This window comes from Hemitrygon akajei, chromosome 10 (genome assembly GCF_048418815.1).
Source record: "Hemitrygon akajei chromosome 10, sHemAka1.3, whole genome shotgun sequence".
Lineage (NCBI taxonomy): Eukaryota > Metazoa > Chordata > Chondrichthyes > Myliobatiformes > Dasyatidae > Hemitrygon > Hemitrygon akajei.
In genome coordinates this window covers 149,215,429-149,230,865 of record NC_133133.1, presented here as the reverse complement: position 1 = coordinate 149,230,865, position 15,437 = coordinate 149,215,429, and the positions used below count along the sequence as shown (strand labels likewise).

The 15,437-nt window shown below is 41.8% G+C and overlaps 1 protein-coding gene across 2 annotated transcripts in view; it reads left to right on the top strand.

Annotated features, from left to right (window-relative positions):
• Positions 1-979: 979 nt before the first annotated feature.
• Positions 980-15,437, top strand: part of nrip2 (nuclear receptor interacting protein 2) — a 40,288-nt gene continuing 25,830 nt past the window's right edge. Inside the window, exons 1-2 of one of the 2 annotated variants that reach the window (XM_073059353.1) lie at positions 980-1,195; positions 2,224-2,473. In XM_073059353.1, coding sequence (XP_072915454.1) covers positions 2,318-2,473 — 156 coding nt within the window. In that variant the 5' untranslated portion in view covers positions 980-1,195; positions 2,224-2,317. Of the gene's footprint in view, positions 1,196-2,202; positions 2,474-15,437 lie in introns of those variants that run through there. The other variant, XM_073059354.1, reaches the window with a different exon arrangement.

Sequence of the window (15,437 nt, the reverse complement as noted above, 5' to 3'; positions counted from 1 at the left end):
AGAGAAGCACAAGATGATAGGTGAAACTGGGAGGGGGAGGGGTGAAGTAAAGAGCTGGGAAGTTGATTGGTGAAAGAGATACAAGGCTGGAAAAAGGGGAATCTGATAGGAGAGGACAGAAGTCCATGGAGGAAAGAAAAGGTGAGGAGCACCAGAGGGTGATGGGCAGGTAAGAAAATAAGGTGAGAGGGAAATGGGAATGGAACCACACCAGGAGTACCAGATACAGTAGATGACCCCAACAGACTGACAGGTCACCTCACCTGGAAGGACTGTTTGGGGCCCTGAATGATAGTGAGGGAGGAGGTGTAGGGGCAGGTGTAGCTCTTGTAACCCACAGACTCTCACAGCTGTACCGCTTCCCACCCTGTTACTTGTAAAAATGATATCCCCTTTTCTCAATTCCTCCTCTCTGCCACATCTGCTCTCAGGGTGAGGTTTTTCATTCCAGCAGGAAGGGGATGTCCTCCTTCTTCAAAGAAAGGGGCCTCCCTTCCTCCACCATCAACAATGGCAGCTCTTCCATTTCGCTTACGTCTGCCCTCAGCCCATCCTCCTGCTACCCTACGAGAGATAGAGTCCTTCTTGTCCTTATCTCCCACCCCACCAGTCTCCACGTCTAGCAAATAATTCTCCTTAACTTCCGCCATCTCCAGCAGGATCCCACCACCAAGCACATCTTTCCTTCCTCCCAACTTTCTGCTTTCTGCAGGGATCGCTCCCTATGCGACTCCCTTGTTCATTCCTCCCTCCCCACTGATCTCCCTCCTGGCACTTATCCTTGCAAGCGGAACAATTGCTTCACCTGTCCCTACACCTCCTCCCTCACTACCCTTCACCTGTGAGTCTGTTGGGGTCATCTACTGTACCCAGTACTCCCGGTGTGGCCGGCTGTATTTGGGTGAGACCCGACGTAAATTGGCAGACCGCTTCGCAAGCTCCTACACTCCATCCGCCAGGCTCTTACAGCAGTGTCCTGTCGTCTCATCCACCCTGGTATAAATCTCATTGGCAAGGACTTGACTATCCTTCTCAGTAAATTATGGAGCACTCCCTCTTTCCCCTCACCAGCAGCGATCGCAGGTATTGCTGATTTTCACGCTTGCCATGACGAGTGTGCCTTTAAGGGCTGACGTCCAGTGATGGTGTTCAGCAAAGTGTGAACAGCGGCACTGAATTGCCCGTGGTCCCGCCGGTAAGTAGGCAGTTTGCGTTTCTGACGCTGCGCGAGCCGACCTAATGCGGTTTCAAGTATCTTTTTGGAAAATGTCATAACTTTTTGAAGGGACATTAGTGCTAACTCCAGAGATATTACTCCTGACGCTGCGAGTGATTGCACAAGGGTGTGTCTGCACAAGGAGTGTTTACTCACACGGCTCATTAAAGGAAAACCTTTGAAGTATCAGGCTGGAAGATGAGGCGGGTGAGGAAGGCTTTAAACAACACCTCAGTGACGCGTAAATTCATTTGCAGGATTGAACAGCCTGGATGCTCACGACTGCGTCATCTTCGAATAGGTTACAATATTACATTTTCACAAATCACATCATACCGGAATTGCAAGCAGATTTACCACAGCGGACCTTACAAGAGACTAATTCTAAATACTAGAGAAAATGCTGTTAGAAAATGCTATTGGTTTATTATCGTCACGCAATTAAAAACTTACGTTGCACACCGTTCATACAGATCAAAATCATCACACAGTGACCGAGGTAAAACAATAGCAATGTAGAATGAAGTCTAAAGGCTATAAACTTACTGAAATAAACGCCGTAATAACGCGCCGTTATTTTATGAAACTTAACAGGAAATTTCCAACTTTTTTTCCCAAGCAAATCTGCGAAGGGAATTATTAACCCTAAATAAATTCGAAGGAAGCTATAGTTTAAAATGGGAAACGGTCGCTTCTGTCCCAGTTTGTAATTCTTTATGATTATCACCCCAGGTTCATTTTCAACAGGTTTATAAATGATTCTGCCCTAAAACGCTAATTTGCGGGTATAGTTTATTATTACCGCCATTCATAGTCAAAAACATCCCCGACTCTGCAAGATCTGTTCATGCTATAGCTGCTTTCCTTTCACTTTACCGTTATTTATTTACTTTTTCTATCCTTTCTTGCGCATTTCTTATGTTTTTTGTGTCTTTGTTATATATGGAAATGTGCTGGTCGTGACGTATGTTGCGGGCTCTCTCTCTCTCTCTGAAAAAAATCCCCAGCTCGCGAGCCGCAGAGGAGAGCAAAGTGCTGGAGGGGAAGATTGGAAAAGGGCAGCACTCACCGCAAGCCAGAGGAAAATCAAATGCAGCAGCAATGTCCGAGCTCAGGAAAAACGAAATGGAAATCCGGGATAAAGCTATCCTGCACCAGAAGAGGCGTCTAAAGCAGGCTACACAGTTCATCCATAAAGATTCTGCGGACTTGCTTCCTTTGGATGGACTGAAAAGGATGGGAACATCAAAAGATCTGGTAAGTCGGCTTCCTGATGACAGTGTGTACGTGGGCAGCAGAGCCTGCCTGGAATATCTTTCTCCTGAGCTGACCTGCAGCCTGCGTTTACTGATGCCCTGCCTGCACTGTATAGTCGCGTTTATAAGTGGGGATGTGAAGAAGCAGATCGATAGAGACTCGTCCGAATTCACTTACTTACAAGTTGCTATAAATGTATCCTTTTATTTTCCGTATTTAGCACGTTGTATACATTTTGCATATCATACAGAGTTCGTACGTGATGTGTGTTCGTATAGGATTGCATTTAAGGAGAGTTTGCGGCTTTACAGTTATTAAACAGACTCTGACTTTGTTGCATTACAGCGAGTGCAGAACATATCACAGCGGAGAGGGGGTGCAGGGGACAAGTGCGGGTAGGAAGTGACGAGAAATTAAGATAGAATACGGGAGCACATTTGCTGGAAGAACCTCGGAAGGGGGCGAGATAATTCTATAAAAACAACAAACGTGTGCGAAGCACGTACAGATGGCACTTGGCATACAAGTCGCCAGTCGGTGTTGATGCCCATCACCGTCACCAACCGTTTTCCCTTTGAGTAAGTCTTCTGCCCTTGGTCAGATATTACTGAATCTTTCTCCGAATCGTTAAAACTTGCTGCACGGGTTTCACTGCCGATTTGTAGAGAAACCACTTGAGCAAAGTATAGAATTAGAACAATAAAGTGAATGAGGTTTGGGTGTAGGGAGGAATGGACAAGGAGAAGAAATAAACATGGGGAAAAGAGGAGAATTTGTCAGAAAAAGTAAAAATAATCCAAACTTGGTGAGTTAGGATGTATGCCGCAAACCAGGTACATTCTCACCTGCTGTTTTAACTGATATGATTCCAGGCAATTAGATGGGTAATTAAAGTGGGGAAATACAGTAATGCCTCGCTAACTCCCAGAATGAGGAGCACCACACACCCTGAAACCTGCCATTCCCCGATGACTGTCATCAGTTTAGAAGAGGTTCAGACCTATTCTGGCCCTTATCAAGCCTGCAGGGTCGGGTTTGTTCCACAAGATTTGTTTCAAAAGTCTCACACCATTTCTTCCGTGAGTAAAATGGTGGCTGAAGAGAAGCACCTGATAGCGTCATTTTACCACAAAGGAGATAAATTTAAAGTTGAGAAACTAGTGCTTTGGTTGATGGTCCACTGTCAATATTTTCCATTTTTTAGTGATTTATGGTGTCCAAACAAGATTTTGACACAAACTAGCCTCGGATTAATCACTTTTTCCTTTCATTACCTGATCTTGTCCGTGCATATTATTATCATGCTGCATAGGTGCAATTGCAACCTCCTGTTTTTTTTTGTAATTCCAGAATGAAACAATGAGAATTTTCTTGCAGGTACAAGAATGCATGTTGAGAGGCTAAGGGTTTGATAGGAAGCCTGACTGATCAGAGATTCAAACCTCATTCATAGTGCTTTCTATTTTCTGTTACTGGTAATAAACCCCAGTCACTGCAAAATCAGAGGCAGCAAGATAAGAGAGACAAATATAGAGGTCCTTTTGAAGCATTTACTCTAGGGTTTCTTTATCTCCTTTCTTAAACCAGCTGAAAGCCACAACTCTCAAGATTGAAGGATCTACCCTTAGACTCTCTTTGTCTTTCCATCTCTATTATACAACCTGTATTTAAGGATGCTTTGCCTATCACCTTGCCTCACCTAATCCAGAGCTAGCTCTTGCTCCATCCTGCCCAACCCACTCCATCTTTTTATATACTGGCTACCTCTCCTTGTGGATTAGCCATGGAGGGTGCCCTTGTTACAAGGTATTCATGTGGAAATGAGGCATGAAATTAGGTGACGTTAAGATGTGAAATGGTTTAGGAAGATTCATTCATTCAGAGTGAGCAAATATATCTTCCACATTGCACCACACTTCTATGACAGCCAATCATGAAAATCCAATTCAATGAAGTAGTATCTTGGTGTCTTACTACTTGCTGCCAGGAGGTCAATACTATGGCTGATTTACAGAACTCAGTTCAAGAATCACATCTTTTGGATCACCATTTGCCTCGTTCAGTGGGTGCTCATTTAGAGGTCAAATGTCCAAAATTTCAGGTAGGTTGCAAGTCTTCATTACAGACTGAAGAGCACACTCCAGTGTTTTGTTGGCATCCTAAGTTCATATCAAAGCTATTTAAATAAAGAATAAACTACTCAGTTTCAGGCAACTGAGACATTTTTCTTTTCTTTTTCCTTTATTTATTGACTGATAAAGCATCCTACTGCCTGGATTCAGAGGAGTGGGCTGCTACTGTTTGGTGTCAAATTTCAGAACTATCATGAACAGGGTCCAAGACAATGAATGGCAATAGGTAACTTTTTAACTTTTTCCCTGCATTGTACCCAGTGCTCACATATGTTCCAGGTTTGATTAGTTTTCCAGGATGCTATCCCAGACAGTTCCTGATAATATGAATTCTCAAGTCACTTAACCATTTCAGTCCACAGTTCCAGATCAATGTGTGTTTGAAGCATGGTCTGTCTGTCACCACCACTTGAAGTGATACTAATTATTCATACCTTTTCCATACCCTCCCTCGTTGACCCTCAGTGCAAGAGTTTAAATATACTGCTGCACAATATTTTTATTTCCAGATATCACATCCAATATCTGCCATTGATTGAATCATTCCATCTTATTTCTGCAATGCTGGTAAGGTCTAATCAATCATTCCATAGAAAACAAAACTTTATTTATCAAACCTATTTTAAAACAAGTTCAACTTGAATTGCTTTTATGTTTTTTCATTTGTTCTATCATATTACTTATCTTCTCCCATTTATTTTTCAGTAGAACTCAACATTTTCTTGAGTATGTACAGGTGCAGTCATCCTATATTTAATGTAAACGTTACCCCACACACTTTCCATCCTGCTTGCCATAATCCCATCAGGTTTTATCTCAATGGAGGACACCCCATCCTTCTAAATTCTCCCCATTCCAAACCTGTTTGAAGGACTGAAACCATGACTTTTCTAATCAGAACCTTGGCTCAAAGCTCTCTTTTATTCTCTGTCACTACTCATCAGCATGTAACATGGGCAATGTTTCAGAAAACACAGCATTTGAGGCATTTCATTGAGCCTCCTATCTGATAGCATACACTTACCACAGGAGATTAATAATCACTCTCGGGATATATAACCATTTCACAATACAGTTCCAGAGTTCTCAATACGCTAGGGAGAATTGTGAGGCGTTTTAGGAAAGGACTTTTCAATATATAGACAGTTATATCACAGGTCTCCCATTATGACTAGCTTTTAGGGTGTTGACCAAGTAATTGTAAGAGGGCCTTCAGTTTCAGGCACCACATTGAGTATCGCACAAAATGCTAGAGGAACTCAGTGGGCCAGGCAGCACCTATGGAGGGGAATGGACAGTCAATGTTTTGGGTTGATTCTCTTCAGCTGGACAGTCTCTGAGGCCAGGGGAAATTTCGGGACCTGAAATACCGGCTGATCATTTCCCTTCATAAGTGGTGCGGTGCATCGAGTTTCTCCCATGTCTTTTGTGTTGCTCCAGATTCCAGCATCTGCAGTCTCTTGTGTCTCCATACTGAGAGTGCATTATTACAACACACACAAAATGCTGGTAGAACACAGCAGGCTAGGCAGCATCTATAGGGAGAAGCGCTGTCGATGTTTCGGGCCGAGACCCTTCGTCAGGACTAACCGAAAGGAAAGATAGTAAGAGATTTGAAAGTAGTGGGGGGAGGGGGAAATGCAAAATGATAGGAGAAGACCGGAGGGGGTGGGATGAAGCTAAGAGCTGGAAAGATGATTGGCGAAATTGATACAGAGCTGGAGAAGGGAAAGGATCATGGGACGGGAGGCCTCAGGAGAAAGAAAGGAGGGGGGGGAGCACCAGAGGGAGTTGGAGATCAAACAACTAAATATGTCAGGGATGGGGTAAGAAGGGGAGGAGGGGCATTAACGGAAGTTAGAGAATTCAATGTTCATGCCATCAGGTTGGAGGCTACCCAGCCGGGGTAGCCTCTCTAACTTCCATTAATGCCCCTCCTCCCCTTCTTACCCTATCCCTGACATATTTAGTTGTTTGCCTGTACTCCATCTCCCTCTGGTGCTCCCCCACCTCCTTTCTTTCTGCTGAGGCCTCCCGTCCCATGATCCTGATCCTTTCCCTTCTCCAGCTCTGTATCACTTTCGCCAATCACCTTTCCAGCTCTTAGCTTCATCCCACCCCCTCCGGACTTCTCCTATCATTTCGCATTTCCCCCTCCCCCTACTACTTTCAAATCTCTTACTATCTTTCCTTTCGGTTAGTCCTGACGAAGGGTCTCGGCCCGAAACGTCAACAGCGCTTCTCCCTATAGATGCTGCCTAGCCTGCTGTGTTCTACCAGCATTTTGTGTGTGTTGTTCAAATTTCCAGCATCTGCAGATTTCCTCGTGTTTGTGCATTATTACAGCTGGGTTTATCAGGTAATCACATCATACGTCTCAAACGAATCCCAGCTCGGATTGACTGTGATTTTTGTGTTAGCTGATTAAATAAAATGTAGGATGCTTGTGTTAGGACCAGAATTGCTGATGATATCCTGCAGACTCGGGTAATAGTTTGTCGGAGAGACGGACCTGACCTGAATGATGATGGTTAGGCTGATCCTGGAGGATTCTTGGGTCAGCAGAGGCTCTGGTTTGGGCCAAAATGCTGCATATTCTGAATATGCCAGAAACCCATTTCTACCTGGAGACTGAAAGCCCTGAAAGTCAGCCCACAGAAAAACTGGTTGATGATAACCTGCCTAATCTTTGCTCTGTCTGTTATCCTCCATGTGACTTTCTCTTTGGTGGTCTTATTGCCACTAAGGCAGATGATATTCTCTGTGACTAATGGTCTAAACTGCCACGTGACGCAGATGTTTTGGGTTGAGCCCATAATAATTTATGGTCTATGTTGCTTCCTGAGCTCAAGTTTGAAGTTGGCTCCCACACTGGATTAGGCCATTAGAAACAGAGATCTTTCTCTCCGCGTGAATAATACCTGTAGTGCAGCATATTCAGATCATAGTGTGCCCTTTTAGTGACAGCTGGAGTGAATATGTAATGGTATGGAAAAATAATTCACAGCTAATTACTGGAGGCTGATATAAATATGAAGTGAACATAATGACAACTTGGAGACAGTAAAAGGCAGTAAAGATGACCAAAACTTGAAAATAAATTTGCAAGCAAAAATCTGGGGAAATAAAAATTGAGGAGAGCAAAAAGAAAGACAGAGACATGCAGTCAAATAGTCATTAAATTAAAAGTAATGGAGAGAAATGACTGAAAGGGATCCAAGCCAAATGCCATCAGCTTTCCACGTAACTCGTGCTTTAACAGGCTAATTTTTCAATGTGGTAATTTTCTTACTGCCTTCTGATGAAGGGCCTCATTTTGTCACCAGAATCAGTAAAGCAATAAGAAAATGACGGCAAGTGTTGCATATGGAGCTGCAGGCATTTGTCGTTGTAACTGTGCATGAACAAATGTGCAAGTCCCAAAAGTTCTGTATGGTTAATTGCCGCAATGATGGCTACTGTACTCTGATTTGGACTTTCCAGAGAGGGTGCAACTACAGAGCCTTCCAGTGCTGATGCTGGAAAATCTGCTGCTGAACCTGTGCCAGGTTAGACCTGGGTCAAGTTCAGAGGCTCCATTTTTTTCAACAGGAGATGTGTTCGTTACAGACAGATTACATACCGAGTTAATAATTTAAATGTATGTAATCCTGATTAAATGTTTTAAAAATGAAATCAAATACTTGTGAAGAGGTGATATAGATGTAGATGTAGACTTCTTGTTGGTAGAATTAAGAAACTTCAAGTGTAAAAATACCCTGATGGGAGTTATCTATAGGGATCCAAACTGTAGCCAGAACAAATGACAGCGGGAGACAGAGAAGGCATGTAATAGGAGCAATGTTAGAATAGTCATGGGGGATTTCAATATACAGGTGGATTGAGAAAATCAGGTTGTTGCTGGATCCCAAGAGAGGGAATCTGTAGAATGCCCATGAGATGGCATTTTAGAGCAGCTTGTGGTTGAGCCCAATGGGAGAAATGTAATGATGGATTGGGTTTTGAGTAATGAATCAGATTTGATTAGGGAGATTAAGGTAAAGGAAATCTTAGGAGACAGTGATCACAATATGATAGATTTCATTCTGCATTTTGACAGGGAGAAGATAAAGTCAGATGTATCAGTATTACAGTGGAGTAAAGGGAATTACAGAGGCACGAGAGGGCAGCTGGTTAAAATTGATTGGAAGGTGACACTAGCTTGGATGATGCCACAACAGCAATGGCTGGAGTTTCTAGGGATAATTTGGAAGACATAGGATAGATTCATCCCAAAGATGAAGATGTATTCTAAAGGGAGGATGAGGTAACCATGGCTGACAAGGGAAGTAAAGACAACAAAAGAAAAGACATGTACTGTAATTGGTAAATGGTAGGGCATTGAGGAATGCAGTAGAACAGTGTGATCTAGGAATAATGGTGCATAGTTCCCTGAAGGTGAAATCTCATGTGGATAGGGTGGTGAAGAAAGCTTTTGGTATGTTGGCCTTTATAAATCAGAGCATTGAGTATAGGAGTTGGGATGTAATGTTAAAACTGTACAAGGCATTGGTGAGGCCAAATTTGGAGTATTGTGTACAGTTCTGGTCACTGAATTATAGGAAAGATGTCAACAAAATAGAGAGAGTACAGAGGAGATTTACTAGAATGTTACCTGGGTTTCAACACCTAAGTTACAGAGAAAGGTTGAACAAGTTAGGTCTTTATTCTTTGGAGCGTAGAAGGTTGAGGAGGGACTTGATAGAGGTATTTAAAATTATGAGGGGGATAGATAGAGTTGATGTGGATAGACTTTGTCCATTGAGAGTAGGGGGATCCAAACAAGAGGACATGATTTGAGAGTTAGGGGGCAAAAGTTTAGGGATAACACAAGGGGGAACTTCTTTACTCAGAGAGTGGTAGCTGTGTGGAATGAGCTTCCAGTAGAAGTGGTAGAGGCAGGTTCGATATTGTCATTTAAAGTAAAATTGGATAGGTATATGGACAGGAAAGGAATGGAGGGTTATGGGCTGAGTGCGGGCCAGTGGGACTAGGTGAGAGTAAGCATTCGGCACGGACTAGAAGGGCCTGTTTCCGTGCTGTAACTGTTATATGGTTATATGGTAATATAGCAAAAATTAGTGGGAATGTAGAGGATCGGGAAGCTTTCAAAAAACAATAGAAAGCAACTAAAAATACATAAGGAGAGAAAAGATGAAATATGAAGGTAAACTGGCCAATAATATAAAAGAGGATACCAAAAGTTTATCAGATACATAAAGAGTAAAAGAGACCAAGAGTGGATATTGGACTGCTAGAAAAAGACACTGGGGAGGTGGAAGTGGGGGGTGAAGAATTGACAGAGGAACTTATGAAGTATTTTGTGTCAGTCTTTATTGTGGAAGGCACTAGCAGTATGGCAGAAATTCAAGAGCATCAGTGGGCAGAAGTGAGTGTAGTTGCTATTACTAAGGAGAAGGTGCTTGGGAAGCTGAAAGGTCTGAAGGTAGATAAGTCACCTGGACCAACCAAATGGACTACACCCCAGGGTTCTGAAAGTGGTAGCTGAACAGTGCTAGTGAAAGGGGTTTTGAAGGGTATAAAAGGGGGCACTTCTTTGTGCAAGCAGGTGAGTTTTGCCTTGGGCTAGGTCAGGGCCATTGCTAATGCTAAGAAGATAGAAACAAGTACGTCGTCAGAGTTAGAGAGAAAACAAGATTGTCGACATTACAGAGATTGGCTTGTTTAGTGCATGAGCATTATTTTGATTTTGCTGTATCTGCTACTACTGTAGACTTGTTTTCCTTTCTGTTCTGCATTTGTACCGAATTCTCAAAGTGTTTTCTTATGGCCTTGAATACATGAGCAGTGTTCCTTTGTTTGTGAATGCATATGTGAATACTCTGAGCTGAATGAGAAAGAACACATAACTACTTTAAAATAACTTTTGTTACAGAGGTCAGGGAAGGTGCCAGCAGAGAGATCAGTTCAGTATCATCTTTAACCTTGAGTGTAGTTCCAGCAGAGTGGAGGATGGCTGATACGGTGCCTCTGTTTAAGAAGATGTGGTAATGCAACAGAAGAAATAGAAGTGACTGTATCTATGTGCCTGAGACTAAAATCGAACGAAAAGCCTCATGGTAAAGTGGTTCTTCTCAGGGCAGCCTCCAAGTGATACATTGTCATGAACAAAAGAAGCATGGCCTTTAATTTTACTGGAACAGTAATATTCATTGCAACACCAAGAGCAAGTGCAGTAAATGGCCTCCTTGCTTTCTGATATAATAAGGATGTTACAGATGAATTATTCATCATGGCCAACAACTATATTTCTGCCACAAACTAACAAGCAAAATGAAAAAGTTACAACTCTGCATTATTGCTGGCATTTGTAGGTCACCAAAACAAATCCATTTTCTCAATTGGACCCTTCTGCAAGTAAGACAAAGATATTAAATTCTCTCGGTCCAAATACCGGCAGGAAAGATGTGCATGCTGGTCACAAACAGCACCGGATTAACCGGATTGAAGTTGAGGCAGCAGTGGCTTTGTGTTTTTCCCAATCTGTGTGTTTGTTCCCCCCACCCCTCCCCATTGTTCAATAGAATGGTTCCTGGTATGGTGGATTTGTCATCCGAGGAAAAATTAAACAGACTAAATCCGTACTCTCAGGTTTAGAAGAATGAGGGCTACAGAGAAACAAATTCTCATAGGCTTTTTGATCTCATTGATCATGTGGATAGTCAGAGGCTTTTTCCCAGGGCTGAAATGGCTAGCACGGGAAGGCACAGTTTTAAGGTGCTTGCAAGTAGGTACACAGGAGATGTCATTGTGCTGTAGGTACACAGGAGATGTCATTGTGCTGTAGGTTTTCTGTGTTTCTATATAGTTACGCAAGTTTCGTACACTGATAAACAGCTGAATTGGGTCATTTTTATCTGAAGAGAAATGAAGATCGAACAGGTTACTTTTAGGTAGTAAGTTTATAGCTCTAGTTTATAATATGCATCGTGATAGCCACAGGCATTGGCAGAGCCCAGATATAACAAATCTAGGATGTACGTGCATAAGCTGCGCTTTCACTACCCTCCCTTCTCCTACCCTCACTCCAGCTTTTGTATCCAGAATATCTGTCCTGTTTTATATTGTCATTTGGCACAGATAAAAAACTGAAATTGCCAAAGGTCGCTTAACATGAAGGCTGTGAATTATTGTGGTTGATGACAGCAGATGTTTAATCTATTCATACAATATTTTTGTCTATAACTGAAGTTTATTCAGATTTATTTTTAATGTGTTTATATCGTAACTCACAAATATTCAGAGAATGAATCTGGAGAAGACTGTGTAGTGTAGAAGTAACGAGGCTGTACAATAACATTCTCATACTCTTCTGTGCAATTGTTTCAAAATCCAGCTGGTTCAGCATCTGGCTCATAAGCCACAGTTCCTACATTTTTTAAATTTGCCTGGTTCATTGAAAAATTTAGTAACCTACTGTGTTGTAAAAACATATAAAAATATGATTTAATAGTGTTAATTGGAATAACTATCAAGAGTCTGAAAAATCTGCCTGTCTGGCACTTCCATTGTCCCAAGGGTGTTAGATTAAGCACTTTATTAAAATAGGGAATTTCAACCATTAACAGCCACAGAGTAAAACGCATCAAATGAACACTAACCAGCACGGTAGTGTAACGGTTAGCACAACGCGATTACAGCTTGGGCCACTCCAGAGTTCGAAGTTCAATTCCGGAGCCATTCTGTAAGGCGCGTCTGTACATCCCCTGTGGATACTCCGGTTCCTGCACCAATCCAAGGACGTACCATACCAGGTAGGTTAATTAGCCGTTGTAATTTGTCCCGTGATTAGGTTAGGGTTAATTGGGGTTGTGGGGTTGCTGGGGCGACATGGCTCAGAGAGCCAGAAAGGGCTCATCCGTGTTGTATCACTAAATAAAACAAAATAAAATTACAGAAAGCATTCAACCAAACCTTCATTAGTACATAGTCAGCCCAGTAAATGAGGAGATTGTGGTCATATTTCAGTTAGATTTAGCATTATTATAGAAAAAATAGTCTTGTACTAATTTTCTAAATTGAGATACGGCATATTTTACTAGGGTTGGGATATGATTTAGTAAAACTGAAATGGAAACAGCTAAGTGAATGCAGAACAATGGGAGAGATTCTGGGAGGAGATGGAGGGGTTCACCCCAAAACAAAAAGACTGGAGACTGGGAGATGCCAATGTGAAATTTTTTAAAAATAGAAAGGAAACAAAATTTATCAGGAATGGGGGATATTAGTTGGTTTAAAAACAAGGGAAATCCTGAGGTTTTAAAAATATACGAAGAAGAGGAAAACAAAGAAGGAAGTCCCATTAGAAGCGAAAACAGTAGATGGATTGTGGAGGTGAAACAAACATGTTCATTTCTGAGTGAATGAGATGATATAAGTGCCAATATGTAACAAACTATATATGATGAACATGTTGAAAGAAAATTAGGAAATCAAACATCTTCCAAATTAAATAAATTTCTGGTACCTCAAGCTCTTAAGTAAGAATGTGAGAAAATAATGCAACTTCTAACATAATTTTCAAACTATTTTTGGCTGCAAATATTCTGCTAGAGGAATGGAAATACTTAAGTAATCTCTGGACAGTCAGCCTAAAATCAGTGTTAGAAAAGTGGTGGGTGGCATAACTCAGCAAATGATACAGGATAATGAAGGTCAATTGACAATAATTTGTTAAAGGAGGGTTATGTCTGAACAGCAATTGAAATCTCTTAGTGGTTACCATTTTCAGAATGTACATAAAGCCAACACATTTGATGTACAAACTTTGTAGTTTTAGCAAGGCATTTCACAATTAATCATGAAAGAAGAAGTGCAAGGAATCCAAAGTAAGGCTATGAATTGAATTAAAAATTGTCTCATAAGAAAGCAAAAGGCAGTTTTAGTGCTAAGAGTACTGTTATACAGTGGGGTTCCAAACGGCTATGTAGTTAGCTCTGCTCTTTGTGGTGTGTATATAAGTGATTCAGACTTAAATAAAGAAGGTCATAATTAATAGATTCCCCAAAGACATCTAATTAGTCAGTGTAGTTAATGGGAAGATGTAATTTTTAGGCTACAGGAGTATGTCAATACAAAGTGCACACAAGGGAAATGGAATTCAACCAAGAGAAGTGAGAACCAATATGTTTGGAGAAGGCAAACAATAAATCACAGTGTAACATTGTATAGCAGGACAAAAAGATCTTGGGGTTTATGCTGATAGATTCCAGAAGAAGTGGGCAGGTAGATAGGATAATTAAGTAGACAAACATGGAGTATACAACATGCAAAAAACCACAACTATCTAGTTATACTACTGGAAGGATATGGTACAACTTGAAGGGGTGCATGGGAAGCTTACAAGGGTATTACCGGGGTTATGGTTACAAGGAAAGAATGAGTAACCTGAAAACCTCATAGATGAGACCTTAACTGAGGTGGTCACACCCAAGAGTGCAGGCTTCAGCTAGTAGACGGGTGACCACCAGGAGAAGGGGAGTAAGCAGTCAGAGCAGCACTCCCCTGTGACCATTCCCATTGCAACAAGTCTGCCCCTTTGATTACTGCTCAGCAGTGGGGGGAAGAATGATCTATAAGCAGCAGCCAGCCCAGTGGTACTGTGGCAGCTGTGACGCTCAGCAGAGGTTAGAGTTGGGCAGAGCAATAGTGTTAGTAGACTCGATACTTAGGGGGACAAACAGCAGATTCTGTGGCTGTGAAAGAGAAGACAGGATGGTGTTGCAGCCCAGGATGTCTCAGAGCAGCTGTAGATGATTCACAAGAGGGAGGGTGAGAAGCTAGAGATTGTGGGCACATCACCAATCAGATAGGTAGAAAACGGGAAGAAGTCCTGTGCAATGAGTATAGAGAGTTAGGAAGAAGGCTGAAGAGCAGGACCTCCAAGTAGCAATGTGCATTTCTGCCAAAAAAGTTCAACCTTTGCCTCATCTGCCCACAGGCCATTGTCCCAGAAGTGTTGTAAATATCCAGGTGGTCTTTTGCAAACTTGAGATGTGCGGCAATGTATTTTTTGGAGAGCAGTGATTTCCTCTGTGGTATCCTTCCATGAACACCATTCTTGTTCAGTGTTTTTCTTATAGTAGACTCAGGAACTGAGACTTTTGCAAGTTCTAGAGATTTCTGCAGGTCTTTTGCTGTCACCCTTGGGTTCTTTTTCACCTCCTCCAGCATTTCAGGTTGTCCTCTTGATGTGATCTTTGCAGGATGCCCACTTCTAGTGAGAGTAGCAACAGTACTGAATTTCTTCCATTTGTAGACAATTTCTCTTACTGTGGACTGATGAATACTCAGGTCTTTAGAAATATTTTTGAAGCTTTTTCCAGCTTCATGCATATCCACAATTCTTCTTCTAAGGTCCTCTGAAAGTTGTATTGGTCGAGACATGGTGCGCATAAGCGGAGGTGTATAAGATTTATCAAAGTCTTAAACAGTTAAATAGGTAAAGAACTCACTAACTAGTGGGTATAGATTTAAGCTATTTGCTAGAGAATTAGAGGTGAGTAAGAAATGAAATGCTTTCACTCAATGATTGTGGTCTGGAGCTCTCTGACTAATAGGATGACAGTTTAAATAGTTCCTGGATGACCACTTAAAGAATAATATCCTGCAAGGGTATGGACTAAATTGGGAAGTGGAATTAAACACAAATCCATTTTTGGCTGATATAAAGGTGATGGGCTAAATGACTTCCTTATGTGGCATAAATTTGTATGTTTCTATACCAATATCCCAATTTTAACACTGTAGTTGTTACGTGGAAGTGAACCCTC